The sequence below is a fragment of the Salmo salar genome, chromosome 19 (genome assembly GCF_965601325.2).
Source record: "Salmo salar chromosome 19, fSalSal1, whole genome shotgun sequence".
NCBI lineage: Eukaryota > Metazoa > Chordata > Actinopteri > Salmoniformes > Salmonidae > Salmo > Salmo salar.
In genome coordinates, this window is record NC_138309.1 from 88,095,001 (window position 1) to 88,113,071 (window position 18,071).

Sequence of the window (18,071 nt, forward strand, 5' to 3'; positions counted from 1 at the left end):
TCCCCCCCATTGGGTACAACTCAGAATAGGTCAATATTTAAACACTTCCCCCTGGAAGAGTTCAGTTTGTGTTATTGTTTACGTTTCTTCCATGTTCCACTGTAACTTGGTGAAAGTATGAGCTTGACATGAGGGGATGTAATGCATGTCTGTTCCACAGAGAGATTTTAAATAGCTTAAGTCATTTCCTATGTGTTACCTGGGGAATCCATGTTGATTATCTTTCTAGAAGACATTAAGTCCCTGTTTTTTTTATACTGTATTAACTAAAGCTGCATAATACTCTTTTGTCAGACACAGATATTCTGTAATGACAGATTGTGTACCAGTCAGATGCATGTTTTACTCTACAAAGGGCCAGTCAGATGCATGTTTTACTCTAGAAAGGGCGGAGCGGTCGAGGCTATATGAAACTAATCTAGCAGTTCTTAAACAATATCCTGCCTAGTTCATCTGCATTTCCAACTATTGACGTATCTGAATCAAAAGCCTAATAACGCTGTATCAAACTAAACACCGATATGCGGTGCATTCGGAAAGGATTCACTTGACTTTTTCCACATTTTGTAACGCTACAACCTTATTCTGAAATGGAATGAACATTTTTTTCCCCCCTCATCAATCGACACACAATACCCCATAATGACAAAGCAAGAACAGGTTTTTAGACATTTTTGCAAATGTATTAAATATAATAGACTCAAGGCTGTAATCGCTGCCAAAGGTGCTTCAACAAAGTACTGAGTAAAAGGTCTGAATACTTCTGTAATATTTAATTAAATATTTTCATTTTTTTATATATTTGCAGAAATGTCTAAATCTGTCTTTTTGTCATTATAGGGTATTGTGTGTAGATTGATTGAGGGGGGGAAAAAAACAATTTTAATAAATTTTAGAATAAGGCTATGGAAAAAGTCAAGGGGTCTAAACATTTTTCCGAATGCACTCTATATAAGGAATTGGCAACCCATTTTCATTCTGAGAAGTAAGGTGGGCCACTTGATTTCAACCTCTGAACAGAGTGGACAGGCTAGCTAGCCTGCTGCTCAAACCGTTGGAGAAGGACAGAAGTGTGTGTTCATAACAATTCAACTGTTCAACCTTGTTAGCTAGCAGATAGATCCACGTTGACTCAACTTGTAATGTAAAAGATTAGCTGGCTAATCACTAGCACGCGGGCTATAATCACTAGCGCGCGGGCTATAATCACTAGCGCGCGGGCTATAATCACTAGCGCGCGGGCTATAATCACTAGCGCGCGGGCTATAATCACTAGCGAGCGGGCTATAATCACTAGCGCGCGGGCTATAATCACTAGCGAGCGGGCTATAATCACTAGCGCGCGGGCTATAATCACTAGCGAGCGGGCTATAATCACTAGCGCGCGGGCTATAATCACTAGCGCGCGGGCTATAATCACTAGCGCGCGGGCTATAATCACTAGCGCGCGGGCTATAATCACTAGCGCGCGGGCTATAATCACTAGCGCGCGGGCTATAATCACTAGCGCGCGGGCTAATCACTAGCACGTGGGCTCGAGAGATTGTTGATGAGGCCTGTGTTAGTTTTCTATTAGCCTAATGCTACAAGACGTTAGTCATTATTAGTGAATGATGATTCTGGTTACATTTGGAACAAAAAAGGGCATTTTCACAGCCAGATCAGTGATGATTGGGGGGGGAAATGTTACACAATTTTGATTAAATAAATGATTATTGGGTCTGTGGTTGTGAGAGGCTTATATTTAGCCTACGTTTTAATTTCACAAGCCTTGCATTCATAAAATGATTGCTGACTGTTTTTGAAATGCGGCGTATTTGACATTTTAATTGTACAGTAACTCTCTTATTTAGAGAAAACAAACAAAAAAATCAGATGTGAATCGAGTTCAAGCGTGAGATGAATGGCACATCGTTTGTTTTTGGGGGGACGTGGCTAATTGGTGCTTTATATTTTGGAGGACTCAATTTTCCATTAGCCGTGTGTGTGTGTCTCTCTCTCTCTCTCTCTCATATATATAAATGTTTTTGTGATTTTTAAACAGTATTAACTCCCCCCAAGTCGATGGCCTTGGCACCTGTAGTTCTCCCCATTCCTCTTCTCCGTAGCACAACGGAGGGGAAATGACTGCAGTAGAGGATCCATTTGTATTGAGATTGAGAACAGTTGCTTTATCCTGCCTTCTGTGTTCCATTGATCTCTTCCTCTTTATTTCTGCCCTATTCTCTCTGTCTGTCTCTCTCATACGAATGAATCAAGAATGTTCCCTTCTGCCTTGGTTCAATGATATCATGAGGTTTAACCTCAGGTGGTGAAATGGTTAGCGATGGGAGGAGTGACGTAGCCATACATGATGTTATCTGATCCTGTGGTCTCACAACGACGACATCGGTCGCACAGACCTTTCTCTTCTGTCCATTTCAGTTTATAATGTCTAACAGAAAATGTTATTTTTTTAAATTTTTTTTTTAGACTGGAAGTCATTTTGCACCTTCTGCTCTTGTCATCGTTGCTATAACCTTCTGTCATTCTGTTTAAAGCCCGGGTGACCTGTTGCCCCTTGGTTTCTTCTGGTGTCTTGTCTTTCTCTGTAACAAGCTGTTTTGTTTCTCCTAACATCCGCCAAACTTTCTGATGCTCCCAACTCCTCTCCGCTATGTGAGGAGTCAGCCTCTTCTTTGATTTCTGTTCTCTCTGTCCTGTTTTTTTCGATTCTCAGCATTCATTCATTTACCACCTCTCCATGCTTCTGAGAGCCTCCATGCTTCAGAGAGCCAGGGTTAATATAGTACCACCTCTCCATGCTTCAGAGAGCCTTAATATAGCACCACCTCTCCATGCTTCACAGAGCCAGGGTTAATATAGCACCACCTCTCCATGCTTCAGAGAGCCAGGGTTATTATAGTACCACCTCTCCATGCTTCAGAGAGCCAGGGTTAATATAGTACCACCTCTCCATGCTTCAGAGAGCCAGGGTTAATATAGCACCACCTCTCCATGCTTCAGAGAGTCAGGGTTAATATAGCACCACCTCTCCATGCTTCAGAGAGCCAGGGTTAATATAGCACCACCTCTCCATGCTTCAGAGAGCCAGGGTTAATATAGCACCACCTCTCCATGCTTCAGAGAGCCAGGGTTAATATAGTACCACCTCTCCATGCTTCAGAGAGCCAGGGTTAATATAGTACCACCTCTCCATGCTTCAGAGAGCCAGGGTTAATATAGTACCACCTCTCCATGCTTCAGAGAGCCAGGGTTAATATAGTACCACCTCTCCATGCTTCAGAGAGTCATGGTGCTCAGGGACTTCTTCACCTTCTGGCAGCAGTTCTGTTGAGTGTAATTTGGCGCTCACTCCAAACAGTGATCCCTTGGTAGTGTACACTAATGTAAGTGCCCTTATCCCCAGGCCTGTGCTACCTGCTTTCCCTCCATCTCTCCCTGGTTCTTAGCTGGGCGCGGAGATGGGGAGCCACCTTTTTAGTTCTTGGTGCCTCTAATTCGAAACAGGATGAGGTTGGTTCAAATGAAAACATTGCTTTAAGTTTCACTGCCAGTTGTATTAGGATAGATTTACATCTGTATTACAATCAGCCGGGTCTGGATTCAATCAAGGATTCTCATCGACCATATCCATGCTGAAAGTACTTTTTTATAGAATACGAGAGGCTACATTTTTACTTTCTTGGGTCAGTAAATTTAATACTGTAGGTATTACTACTGCCAACACAAATGTGCTTTAGATTTGTTAGAAATATGACCGGTTGACACAATAGTAGCCTTTGTTTTTTTTTGACTGCAGAAACCTACTAGACTTGTTTTCAACAGGAACAAAAAGTTTCAAGTTATTTTGAAATGGCTTCCATCTTTGATAAAGCTATATGTTGCTATGTACACATTTTTCTTTTGGTTTGATCTGTGTGAAGAAGCATCGTTGTTACATGAAAATGTCATTCATAGTCAATTTGAGAGTTGGGCCAGTAACTGAAAGGTTGCTGGATCGAATCCCCCGAGCTGACAAGGTAAAAACATATTGCCGTTCTGCCCCCTGAGCAAGACAGTTAACCCACTGGTCCCCCTGGCGCCGAAGACGTGGATGTCTGTTTGAATGGTGTCTGTGAGTATAACACAACTCAAATGGCAGGTCAAAACCTGAGAGATTCCTTTACAGGAAGTGGCCTGTCTGACCATTTCTTGAACTTGTTTTCCATCTCTATCATTTACTAAGGATCTCTGCTCTAACGTGACACTTCCCACGGCTCCAATAGGCTCTCATAGCCCGGGAAAAAACAGAATGTCGTCATTCCAGCCCCAGGCTGAAACACATTATCGCCTTTCTCAAGTGGCCGATCAAGGGACACTGGCTTATGCGCGTGACCCCGACCGCCCCCGCCTTTGGGATTTTTTCCTCTGTTTGCCGAAAAGGAGATTCCCTGTCAGAATATTATCGCTTTTCTACGAGAAAAATGTCGTAAAAATTGATTTTAAACAGCGGTTGACATGCTTCGAAGTACGGTAATGGAATACTTAGAATTTTATTGTCACGAATTGCGCCATGCGCGCGACACTTCTTTACTATTTTGGATAGTGTCTGGAACGCACGAACAAAACGCCGCTATTCGGATATAACGATGGATTATTTTGGACCAAACCAACATTTTGTTATTGAAGTAGCAGTCCTGGGTGTGTATTCTGACGAAGACAACAAAAGGTAATCAAACTTTTATAATAGTAAATATGATTATGGTGAGTGCTAAACTTGCCGGGTGTCTAAATAGCGAGTCCGTGATGCCTGGGCTATGTACTTAGAATATTGCAAAATGTGCTTTCACCAAAAAGCTATTTTAAAATCGGACATATCGAGTGCATAGAGGAGGTCTGTATCTATAATTCTTAAAATAATTGTTATGCTTTTTGTGAACGTTTATCGTGAGTAATTTAGTAAAATGTTAGCGAATTCCCCGGAAGTTTGCGGGGGGTATGCTAGTTCTGAACGTCACATGCTAATGTAAAAAGCTGGTTTTTGATATAAATATGAACTTGATTGAACAAAACATGCATGTATTGTATAACATAATGTCCTAGGGTTGTCATCTGATGAAGATCATCAAAGGTGAGTGCTGCATTTAGCTGTCTTCTGGGTTTTGGTGACATTATATGCTGGCTTGAAAAATGGGAGTCTGATTATTTCTGGCTTGGTACTCTGCTGACATAATCTAATGTTTTGCTTTCGTTGTAAAGCCTTTTTGAAATCGGACAGTGTGGTTAGATTAACGAGAGTCTTGTCTTTAAATGGCTGTAAAATAGTCATATGTTTGAGAAATTGAAGTAATAGGATTTTTAAGGTTTTGAAAATCGCGCCACAGGATAGCAGTGGCTGTTACGTAGGTGGGACGAATTCGTCCCGCCTAGCCTAGAGAGGTTAAGGTCAACATCAAAGTAACTCATACGCTGATTAAAACACATTGTTTTCTGGGAAATCTTTTGAATGGACATGTAAAGAGCTAAGTCATCGTTCCAGCGACGTGTTTGATCTGTGCGTTCGCAGGTAGCGCAGTGAAGTGAGTTTTTTTTGGGGGGGGGGGGAAAAACTGAAAGTATTAATTTTAGAAATAGTTTTAACATGTGTAAAGTTGGAATCCAAACGGCGTCTCCAGAATACCGTCGATTTGAAATGTTTATTTATTTTTTGGGTTGGTGATCATCTGTATTTATTTATGTTCCATCAGGTAGCCATATTTCAGATGTGTCCATGGAAACAGGATTATTAGGGAAATCATTCTTCTTGCACAGCATGTAAACGTTTTAATCAAACTATTATATTAATCTGGCTATCCACAATAATCACATTATTGTGTGCGTGTAACCGTACTAATTGTCTTTCTCTCCTGAATGGGGAAAAGCTATGTCCTCTCATTAATCTGCGCCAGCCAGTCATTCAGCCAGCCAACCAGTCAGTCATTCGGCCTGCCAACCAACCAGTCATTCATCCAGCCAGTCAGTCATTCATCCAGCCATTCATCCAGTCATCCAGCCAGTCAGTCATTCATCCAGCCATTCAGCCAGCCAGTCATTCATCCAGCCATTCATCCAGCCAGTCAGTCATTCAGCCAGCCATTCAGCCAGCCATTCAGCCAGCCATTCAGCCAGCCATTCAGCCAGCCATTCGGTCAGTTAGTCATTCAGCCAGTCATTCATTCAGCCAGTCATTCGGCCAGCCAGTCATTCGGCCAGCCAGTCATTCGGCCAGCCAGTCATTCGGCCAGCCAGTCATTCGGTCAGCCAGTCATTCGGCCAGCCAGTCATTCAGTCAGCCAGTCATTCAGTCAGCCAGTCATTCGGCCCGCCAGTCATTCGGCCCGCCAACCAGCCAGTCATTCGGCCCGCCAACCAGTCAGTCATTCGGCCCGCCAACCAGTCAGTCATTCGGCCCGCCAACCAGTCAGTCATTCAGCCATTCATTCAGCCAGTCATTCAGCCAGTCATTCAGCCAGTCATTCAGCCAGTCATTCAGCCAGCCAGCCATTCGGCCGGCCAGCCAGCCAGCCGTTCAGCCAGCCAGTCAGTCATTCGGCCAGTCAGTCAGTCATTCGGCCAGTCAGTCAGTCATTCGGCCAGCCAGTCATTCGGCCAGCCATTCAGCCAACCAGTCAGTCATTCAGCCAGCCAACCAGTCAGTCATTCGGCCCGCCAACCAGTCAGTCATTCGGCCCGCCAACCAGCCAGTCATTCAGCCCGCCAGTCATTCAGTCATTCAGCCAGTCATTCGGCCAGCCAGTCATTCGGCCAGCCAGTCATTCGGCCAGCCAACCAGCCAGTCATTCGGCCAGCCAACCAGCCAGTCATTCGGCCAGCCAACCAGCCAGTCATTCGGCCAGCCAACCAGCCAGTCATTCGGCCAGCCCGCCAGCCAGTCATTCGGCCAGCCCGCCAGCCAGTCATTCAGCCCGCCAGCCATGTGATGTGGGCCTGAACTCTGATACCCCCTCCTGATGTGGGCCTTGTCTCTGGATCCCTTTGCTCCTCGTGGAGCTCCGTGCCACATGCTAAATGTTTCTTGACTAGAGATGATATCATGCTGGAGATGTTCAATCGTCTCCACCTCAGTAGCCGTCTCCACTCACACTCTCTGTTATAGAAGGCAGCCAGGCAGTCATCCCTTTTGAGGCTTCTTATCGACATCAGTTTTTACCTCTTGCGTTCGTGCGCTATCTCTCTTGCTCTCGTTCCCTTTCTCTCTGTCTCTCCCAATCTACTTACCCTCTCTCTTACAATCTTCGTCCCCCCCCGTGTCTGTGTCTGCGGAATACGAATGCAAAGTTACGATATGAGGCTTTTTTTAATAGAATTTAATAAAATGTTTAGACAGTATTAAATCGCTGGTGTGTTGTCCTGCTTTCCCCCCCGTTCATATTTAGGCAGAGAGGGGGGAATAATATGAAAATGCCCAAAATATGAGTGGTTTATTGTTCCGTGTACCGGGCTTAAAGGCAATGGTTCCACGTGATCTTATGTCACCTTGGAATGGATTTAGATTCTGCCAATTAGTTTGCTCAATGAGAATGTAATTTAGAATAGAACTGGCAAATGAGAAATTCCACCGGAGCCTTTTCTCTGTGTTGAGAGAAACTGATTTATTTTTTTACGTGGAGCAAAGGAAAGGCAAAGCGATTTGCTGCTAGATGGGTGCATAATTTCTCAAATCAGTAATTCTAATGTCTTTTTAGCTAGTCTGGTGGAATGAGGGTTGGGGAGGAGAAGAGAAGTGCTGCAGGGTGAATGCTTCAGCTTGGCAGGCTCCTTATTACATAGCATTACAGTAAAGTAATGGGGACTGGACCTGCTGCAGTAAGCGGACCGAGGTGTGGCGTCCTGTGTGTGTCGTGTCACTTCCCGTCTCTTGCCGTGTCGACGAGCGCGTACGGAGGTCGTCGACGCGCATTAATCACACTAGCTGCTAGCTCCTCTCCCGCTCGTTAGCTGTTCCCTCCCAAGTTAGCAGCGGCCCTAATAGCCGTGTCTTAATGAGCTCTAATTGAGAATGGGCAATTTGCATGGTCAAAGCCATTGTGAATCTATCCAAAGACACTTCATCAAGTCTTCTAGTATTGCTATTGAGCAGATCGGGAGCTACTGCCCTGCTACCACGTGTCTCAATCAACGACCCAGATCGGGAGCTACTGCCCTGCTACCACGTGTCTCAATCAACGACCCAGATCGGGAGCTACTGCCCTGCTACCACGTGTCTCGATCTACGACCCAGATCGGGAGCTACTGCTCTGCTACCACGTGTCCCTTATCTACGACCCAGATCAGGAGCTACTGCCCTGCTACCACGTGTCCCTTATCAACGACCCAGATCGGGAGCTACTGCCCTGCTACCACGTGTCTTTATCTACTACCCAGATCGGGAGCTACTGCCCTGCTACCATGTGTCCCTTATCTACGACCCAGATCAGGAGCTACTGCCCTGCTACCATGTGTCCCTTATCTACGACCCAGATCAGGAGCTACTGCCCTGCTACCATGTGTCCCTTATCTACGACCCAGATCGGGAGCTACTGCCCTGCTACCATGTGTCCCTTATCTACGACCCAGATCGGGAGCTACTGCCCTGCTACCATGTGTCCCTTATCTACGACCCAGATCGGGAGCTACTGCCCTGCTACCATGTGTCCCTTATCTACGACCCAGCTTGACGGGCTGACGGTCTGTGCAGAGACTTTGTCAGGGGGCTTGTAATGTGAGGTTATTGATATGTCAAGCCTGGGTTTCTCTCTCTCCCTACCTGGTGCTTAGTTCTTATCAAGCCGCCTGGCTCTTCATCTCTGGCTTCCCACGTGAACCTCCTCCCTACCTGCTCCCCAGGTGAACCTCCCTCCCTACCTGCTCCCCAGGTGAACCTCCCTCCCTACCTGCTCCCCAGGTGAACCTCCCTCCCTACCTGCTCCCCAGGTGAACCTCCCTCCCTACCTGCTCCCCAGGTGAACCTCCCTCCCTACCTGCTCCCCAGGTGAACCTCCCTCCCTACCTGCTCCCCAGGTGAACCTCCCTCCCTACCTGCTCCCCAGGTGAACCTCCCTCCCTACCTGCTCCCCAGGTGAACCTCCCTCCCTAACTGCTCCCCAGGTGAACCTCCCTCCCTACCTGCTCCCCAGGTGAACCTCCCTCCCTACCTGCTCCCCAGGTGAACCTCCCTCCCTACCTGCTCCCCAGGTGAACCTCCTCCCTAACTGCTCCCCAGGTGAACCTCCTCCCTACCTGCTCCCCAGGTGAACCTCCTCCCTACCTGCTCCTCAGGTGAACCTCCTCCCTAACAGCTAACCCAGGTGAACCTCCTCCCTAACAGCTAACCCAGGTGAACCTCCTCCCTAACTGCTCCCCAGGTGAACCTGCTCCTCCGGTGAACCTCCTCCCTAACAGCTAACCCAGGTGAACCTCCTCCCTAACTGCTCCCCAGGTGAACCTGCTCCTCAGGTGAACCTCCTCCCTAACAGCTAACACAGGTGAACCTCCTCCCTAACAGCTAACCCAGGTGAACCTCCTCCCTAACAGCTAACCCAGGTGAAACTTCTCCCTAACAGCTCCCCACGTGAACCTCCCTCCCTAACAGCTAACCCAGGTGAACCTCCTCCCCAGGTGAACCTCCCTCCCTAACTGCTCCCCAGGTGAACCTCCCTCCCTAACTGCTCCCCAGGTGAACCTCCCTCCCTAACTGCTCCCCAGGTGAACCTCCCTCCCTACCTGCTCCCCAGGTGAACCTCCCTCCCTAACTGCTCCCCAGGTGAACCTCCCTCCCTAACTGCTCCCCAGGTGAACCTCCCTCCCTAACTGCTCCCCAGGTGAACCTCCCTCCCTAACTGCTCCCCAGGTGAACCTCCCTCCCTACCTGCTCCCCAGGTGAACCTCCCTCCCTACCTGCTCCCCAGGTGAACCTCCCTCCCTAACTGCTCCCCAGGTGAACCTCCCTCCCTAACAGCTAACCCAGGTGAACCTCCCTAACAGCTAACCCAGGTGAACCTGACATGTACATCAACATTACCCCTCAGGACCAAACCATCTCTGTTTCTCTCTCTCTCTCTCTCTCTCTGTCTCTCTCTCTCTGTCTCTCTCTCTCTGTCTCTCTCTCTCTGTCTCTCTCTCTCTGTCTCTCTCTCTCTGTCTCTCTCTGTCTCTCTCTGTCTCTCTGTGTCTCTCTGTGTCTGTCTCCCTTCTGCTGTTACTGTTGTGACACCAGGCTCTTTTATACCGTCTACTTCAAAGCTAGATTAAAACCATCTGGGGCAACTCTGCTGATCAAAGGTTAAACTCCTAAGCAAGGTTTTCTTCTGTGTTGCACCTAGGGTCCCGTTCTTTTTTAAAAGGAGAACCAATAGATCTTTGTGAGAGAGAGAGAGAGAGAGAGAGAGAGAGATGTTCTTATACCGTTTACTGTTACAGAATGTCATTTTTTTTTTTTTTCCCCCAGCAGAAGTTAAAGGGATGGATGCTGCCACAGCTTGACTATAAGGACAAGAAATCAACATGGAGATGTACTATATTATCAATTGTCAGGGAGACAGTGAAACTGGAGTCTTCTGAGGATCCATCTTCAGCCTTGTTGTTTGAATGATACAGAGAAAACGGGGACCTGTACATAGGGCTGGTTAATATGGTCTAAAAACCCTATCTACATTGTCAAACTTTTTGGTCGATTCACAATATATATTTCTCTAAATAAGCTTTGTTGTACAATTTTGTAAAAGTAAAATACACTGTATTTCAAGCAGTCAGTTATAATCTAATGAATTCAGGGCTTGTGAAACTTGGATAAATATAAACCTTCCACAACCATCAGACCCACTAATCATTTTAATTATTCTATCAAATAATAATCACTGATCTGCGTTTCAAGTCTGTGAAAATGACGTTTGTTCCAAATGTAACCAGAACCACATATCATCATCATCATCATCATTCACTAATGATGACCAACTTCCTGTAGCTGGCATTATAGAAAATTAACACTGGTCTCATTGACAATATAACACGTGCTAGTGATTAGCCCGTGTGCTAGTGATTAGCCCGTGTGCTAGTGATTAGCCCGCGCGCTAGCGATTATAGCCCGCGCGCTAGCGATTATAGCCCGCGCGCTAGCGATTATAGCCCGCGCGCTAGCGATTATAGCCCGCGCGCTAGCGATTATAGCCCGCGCGCTAGCGATTATAGCCCGCGCGCTAGCGATTATAGCCCGCGCGCTAGTGATTAGCCAGCTAATCTTTTACATTACAAGTTGAGTCAACGTGGATCTATCTGCTAGCTAACAAGGTTGAACAGTTGAATTGTTATGAACACACCCTTCTGTCCGTCTCCAACGGTTTGAGCAGCAGGCTAGCTTGGCGTGAGGGGGAGGGGCTTGGCGTGAGGGGGAGGGGCTTGGCGTGAGGGGGAGGGGCATGGCGTGAGGGGGAGGGGCTTGGCGTGTGTATAAATAGGAAGGTGAACACAGCACAGGAGATCAGACCATATAGACAAGAGAATAAGCAGACATAAACGCTCGGAAAAACAAACAAAAAACTAAACTTTATTCTTGCCATATAGGCATTTGGAATAGTGTGTGTAAGTATACATTTTGAAATAAAATAATTTGATTAATAAATAATTATTAATAAAATATTTTGATATATCGCCTAGCCCTAGTGGGACATCGCCTCCACTCTTTAAAATAAAATAAAAAATAAAAAAAACATTTATTGGAGTTTGTAAGAAGGTACAGTATATCCCAGAGATAGAAGGAGAGGGGCTGTAGTCCATCTCGTTTCTGCGTAGAAGGTAATAATTCTCTAAAATGTCTCGGGTGATTCCCATTTGTGAAACATTTTCAAATGCCACAAATTCACTCCTTGTTTTAAGGGAGGTGTAAGTTGGAAGCCCAGACACGAGGTTATCGTGAACCAATAGAGACATATGGCGCAACTGTTGTGAAATGGATCCTTTTTGTATTTCGCTGGCATCTTGTGTAATGTTCTCCTCTCTCTCTCTCTCTCTCTCTCTCTCTCTCTCTCTCTGCTTGGTTGCAGGCTCACCGGTCGAGGCTCAAGGTTCAACAGACGGAGAGAACATGACTCACAGGCCCGTGCCAGAGCTTGGCATGGGGCTACTGTGCCAGCCTCTCCCCAACCAGGCCCTCTGATACCCCAGTGAAACATGACAGAGAGGCTGTGAGGCTAGGATAGCCCCGTCCCGTCCCCCGTCCCGACAATACTCTCAACAGTTTCCCCTAACCCCTAAACTCTCCATCCTGCCCCACCATGCTGCGTTTCCTGCCTCTGAAGCTGGGTCGTCTCTACCGTTGTCTGAAGCTTCTATTGGTGGTGGGCCTGTTTGTTATCCTACTGATGAACACCCACAACCTGTTCGCTTCCTTTCAGAAGAACGAGCTGACGGACCGCCGCTTCATCAACCTCAACAAGTGTCCCGCCTGTTTCGGCACCAGCTGGTGCAGGAAGTTCATGAACGGCCAGGTGTCTTTCGAGACCTGGGGACGTTTACGCTTCCTGGATGTCTTCAACGTCAAGAATGTGTATTTCGCCCAGTACGGAGAGCCGCGCGAAGGGACGAGGCGAGTGGTGCTCAAACGCCTAGGATCCAATCAAGAGCTGGCGGACATTGACCAGAAGATATGTAAGAGGGCTACGGGCCGGCCGCGATGCGACCTCATCCAGGCCATATACAAGACGGAGTTCGCCAGGCTGAACGGGGACGTGAGGCTGCTGACCCCTGAGGTGGTAGAGGGCTGGTCTGACCTGGTGCACTGCCCTTCCCAGAGGCTACTGGACAGGGTGGTACGGCGCTACGCTGAGACCAAAGACTCTGGCAGCTTCCTGCTGAAGAACCTAAAGGACACAGAGAGGATGCAGCTACTGATGACTCTGGCATTCAACCCCGAGCCCCTCGTACTACAGGTAGGAGGAACCTGACGAAAGCTTTTTTTTAATACCCTGTCGTCTTCTAGTGTTTCTAGTTGTTACTGTATTTAAAAGGTAAAGGCGTCTTCATTGTTTCCTTCTGAGTGAGATGCAGTGTCAAGACTGCTGACATGTTTTAGAGAAACCTGTCGAAGACAAGGTGGAAAATATACTGTTAGGCCCTTTCTGACATGACCTCTACAGTGTGACAATTTCACCAGAATGTTCAACTTACAAATATACGAGTATAAACTAGGCTTGGGCGGTATACCGTATACTGGGGTATTGTATAAACTAGGCTTGGGCGGTATACTGTACATACCGTATACCGGGGTATTGTATAAACTAGGCTTGGGCGGTATACTGTACATACCGTATACTGGGGTATTGTATAAACTAGGCTTGGGCGGTATACTGTACATACCGTATACTGGGGTATTGTATAAACTAGGCTTGGGCGGTATACCGTATACTGGGGTATTGTATAAACTAGGCTTGGGCGGTATACTGTACATACCGTATACTGGGGTATTGTATAAACTAGGCTTGGGCGGTATACCGTATACTGGGGTATTGTATAAACTAGGCTTGGGCGGTATACTGTACATACCGTATACTGGGGTATTGTATAAACTAGGCTTGGGCGGTATACCGTATACTGGGGTATTGTATAAACTAGGCTTGGGCGGTATACCGTATACTGGGGTATTGTATAAACTAGGCTTGGGCGGTATACCGTATACTGGGGTATTGTATAAACTAGGCTTGGGCGGTATACTGTACATACCGTATACTGGGGTATTGTATAAACTAGGCTTGGGCGGTATACTGTACATACCGTATACTGGGGTATTGTATAAACTAGGCTTGGGCGGTATACTGTACATACCGTATACTGGGGTATTGTATAAACTAGGCTTGGGCGGTAGACTGTACATACCGTATACTGGGGTATTGTATAAACTAGGCTTGGGCGGTATACTGTATACTGGGGTATTGTATAAACTAGGCTTGGGCGGTATACTGTACATACCGTATACTGGGGTATTGTATAAACTAGGCTTGGGCGGTATACCGCATATACCGTATACTGGGGTATTGTATAAACTAGGCTTGGGTGGTATACCGTATACTGGGGTATTGTATAAACTAGGCTTGGGTGGTATACCGTATACTGGGGTATTGTATAAACTAGGCTTGGGCGGTATACTGTACATACCGTATACTGGGGTATTGTATAAACTAGGCTTGGGCGGTATACCGTATACTGGGGTATTGTATAAACTAGGCTTGGGCGGTATACCGTATACTGGGGTATTGTATAAACTAGGCTTGGGCGGTATACTGTACATACCGTATACTGGGGTATTGTATAAACTAGGCTTGGGCGGTATACCGTATACTGGGGTATTGTATAAACTAGGCTTGGGCGGTATACTGTACATACCGTATACTGGGGTATTGTATAAACTAGGCTTGGGCGGTATACTGTACATACCGCATACTGGGGTATTGTATAAACTAGGCTTGGGCGGTATACCGTATACTGGGGTATTGTATAAACTAGGCTTGGGCGGTATACTGTACATACCGTATACTGGGGTATTGTATAAACTAGGCTTGGGCGGTATACTGTACATACCGCATACTGGGGTATTGTATAAACTAGGCTTGGGCGGTATACTGTACATACCGTATACTGGGGTATTGTATAAACTAGGCTTGGGCGGTATACTGTACATACCGTATACTGGGGTATTGTATAAACTAGGCTTGGGCGGTATACTGTACATACCGTATACTGGGGTATTGTATAAACTAGGCTTGGGCGGTATACTGTACATACCGTATACTGGGGTATTGTATAAACTAGGCTTGGGCGGTATACCGTATACTGGGGTATTGTATAAACTAGGCTTGGGCGGTATACTGTACATACCGTATACTGGGGTATTGTATAAACTAGGCTTGGGCGGTATACCGTATACTGGGGTATTGTATAAACTAGGCTTGGGCGGTATACTGTACATACCGTATACTGGGGTATTGTATAAACTAGGCTTGGGCGGTATACCGTATACTGGGGTATTGTATAAACTAGGCTTGGGCGGTATACTGTACATACCGTATACTGGGGTATTGTATAAACTAGGCTTGGGCGGTATACTGTACATACCGTATACTGGGGTATTGTATAAACTAGGCTTGGGCGGTATACTGTACATACCGTATACTGGGGTATTGTATAAACTAGGCTTGGGCGGTATACTGTACATACCGTATACTGGGGTATTGTATAAACTAGGGTTGGGCGGTATACTGTATACTGGGGTATTGTATAAACTAGGCTTGGGCGGTATACTGTACATACCGTATACTGGGGTATTGTATAAACTAGGCTTGGGCGGTATACTGTACATACCGTATACTGGGGTATTGTATAAACTAGGCTTGGGTGGTATACTGTACATACCGTATACTGGGGTATTGTATAAACTAGGCTTGGGCGGTATACTGTACATACCGTATACTGGGGTATTGTATAAACTAGGCTTGGGCGGTATACTGTACATACCGTATACTGGGGTATTGTATAAACTAGGCTTGGGCGGTATACTGTACATACCGTATACTGGGGTATTGTATAAACTAGGCTTGGGTGGTATACCGTATACTGGGGTATTGTATAAACTAGGCTTGGGCGGTATACTGTACATACCGTATACTGGGGTATTGTATAAACTAGGCTTGGGCGGTATACCGTATACTGGGGTATTGTATAAACTAGGCTTGGGCGGTATACCGTATACTGGGGTATTGTATAAACTAGGCTTGGGCGGTATACTGTACATACCGTATACTGGGGTATTGTATAAACTAGGCTTGGGCGGTATACCGTATACTGGGGTATTGTATAAACTAGGCTTGGGCGGTATACTGTACATACCGTATACTGGGGTATTGTATAAACTAGGCTTGGGCGGTATACTGTACATACCGCATACTGGGGTATTGTATAAACTAGGCTTGGGCGGTATACCGTATACTGGGGTATTGTATAAACTAGGCTTGGGCGGTATACTGTACATACCGTATACTGGGGTATTGTATAAACTAGGCTTGGGCGGTATACTGTACATACCGCATACTGGGGTATTGTATAAACTAGGCTTGGGCGGTATACTGTACATACCGTATACTGGGGTATTGTATAAACTAGGGTTGGGCGGTATACTGTACATACCGTATACTGGGGTATTGTATAAACTAGGCTTGGGCGGTATACTGTACATACCGTATACTGGGGTATTGTATAAACTAGGCTTGGGCGGTATACTGTACATACCGTATACTGGGGTATTGTATAAACTAGGCTTGGGCGGTATACCGTATACTGGGGTATTGTATAAACTAGGCTTGGGCGGTATACTGTACATACCGTATACTGGGGTATTGTATAAACTAGGCTTGGGCGGTATACCGTATACTGGGGTATTGTATAAACTAGGCTTGGGCGGTATACTGTACATACCGTATACTGGGGTATTGTATAAACTAGGCTTGGGCGGTATACCGTATACTGGGGTATTGTATAAACTAGGCTTGGGCGGTATACTGTACATACCGTATACTGGGGTATTGTATAAACTAGGCTTGGGCGGTATACTGTACATACCGTATACTGGGGTATTGTATAAACTAGGCTTGGGCGGTATACTGTACATACCGTATACTGGGGTATTGTATAAACTAGGGTTGGGCGGTATACTGTATACTGGGGTATTGTATAAACTAGGCTTGGGCGGTATACTGTACATACCGTATACTGGGGTATTGTATAAACTAGGCTTGGGCGGTATACTGTACATACCGTATACTGGGGTATTGTATAAACTAGGCTTGGGCGGTATACTGTACATACCGTATACTGGGGTATTGTATAAACTAGGCTTGGGTGGTATACTGTACATACCGTATACTGGGGTATTGTATAAACTAGGCTTGGGCGGTATACTGTACATACCGTATACTGGGGTATTGTATAAACTAGGCTTGGGCGGTATACTGTACATACCGTATACTGGGGTATTGTATAAACTAGGCTTGGGTGGTATACTGTACATACCGTATACTGGGGTATTGTATAAACTAGGCTTGGGTGGTATACCGTATACTGGGGTATTGTATAAACTAGGCTTGGGTGGTATACCGTATACTGGGGTATTGTATAAACTAGGCTTGGGTGGTATACCGTATACTGGGGTATTGTATAAACTAGGCTTGGGTGGTATACCGTATACTGGGGTATTGTATAAACTAGGCTTGGGCGGTATACTGTACATACCGTATACTGGGGTATTGTATAAGCTAGGCTTGGGTGGTATACTGTACATACCGTATACTGGGGTATTGTATAAACTAGGCTTGGGTGGTATACCGTATACTGGGGTATTGTATAAACTAGGCTTGGGTGGTATACCGTATACTGGGGTATTGTATAAACTAGGCTTGGGTGGTATACCGTATACTGGGGTATTGTATAAACTAGGCTTGGGTGGTATACCGTATACTGGGGTATTGTATAAACTAGGCTTGGGCGGTATACTGTACACTGGGGTATTGTATAAACTAGGCTTGGGTGGTTGGGGTATTGTATAAACTAGGCTTGGGCGGTATACTGTACATACCGTATACTGGGGTATTGTATAAACTAGGCTTGGGCGGTATACTGTACATACCGTATACTGGGGTATTGTATAAACTAGGCTTGGGCGGTATACTGTACATACCGTATACTGGGGTATTGTATAAACTAGGCTTGGGTGGTATACTGTACATACCGTATACTGGGGTATTGTATAAACTAGGCTTGGGTGGTATACCGTATACTGGGGTATTGTATAAACTAGGCTTGGGTGGTATACCGTATACTGGGGTATTGTATAAACTAGGCTTGGGTGGTATACCGTATACTGGGGTATTGTATAAACTAGGCTTGGGTGGTATACCGTATACTGGGGTATTGTATAAACTAGGCTTGGGCGGTATACCGTATACTGGGGTATTGTATAAACTAGGCTTGGGCGGTATACTGTACATACCGTATACTGGGGTATTGTATAA

General features: G+C 46.0%; 1 protein-coding gene across 2 annotated transcripts in view; it reads left to right on the forward strand.

Moving 5' to 3' along the window:
• LOC106579747 (divergent protein kinase domain 2A) overlaps nt 1-18,071 on the forward strand; it is an 84,306-nt gene that overhangs the window by 5,343 nt on the left and 60,892 nt on the right. For both annotated transcript variants that reach the window (XM_045702852.2, XM_045702851.2), the window contains exon 2: nt 12,060-12,944. In XM_045702852.2, coding sequence (XP_045558808.1) covers nt 12,291-12,944 — 654 coding nt within the window. In that variant the 5' untranslated portion in view covers nt 12,060-12,290. The remainder of the gene's footprint in view (nt 1-12,059; nt 12,945-18,071) is intronic.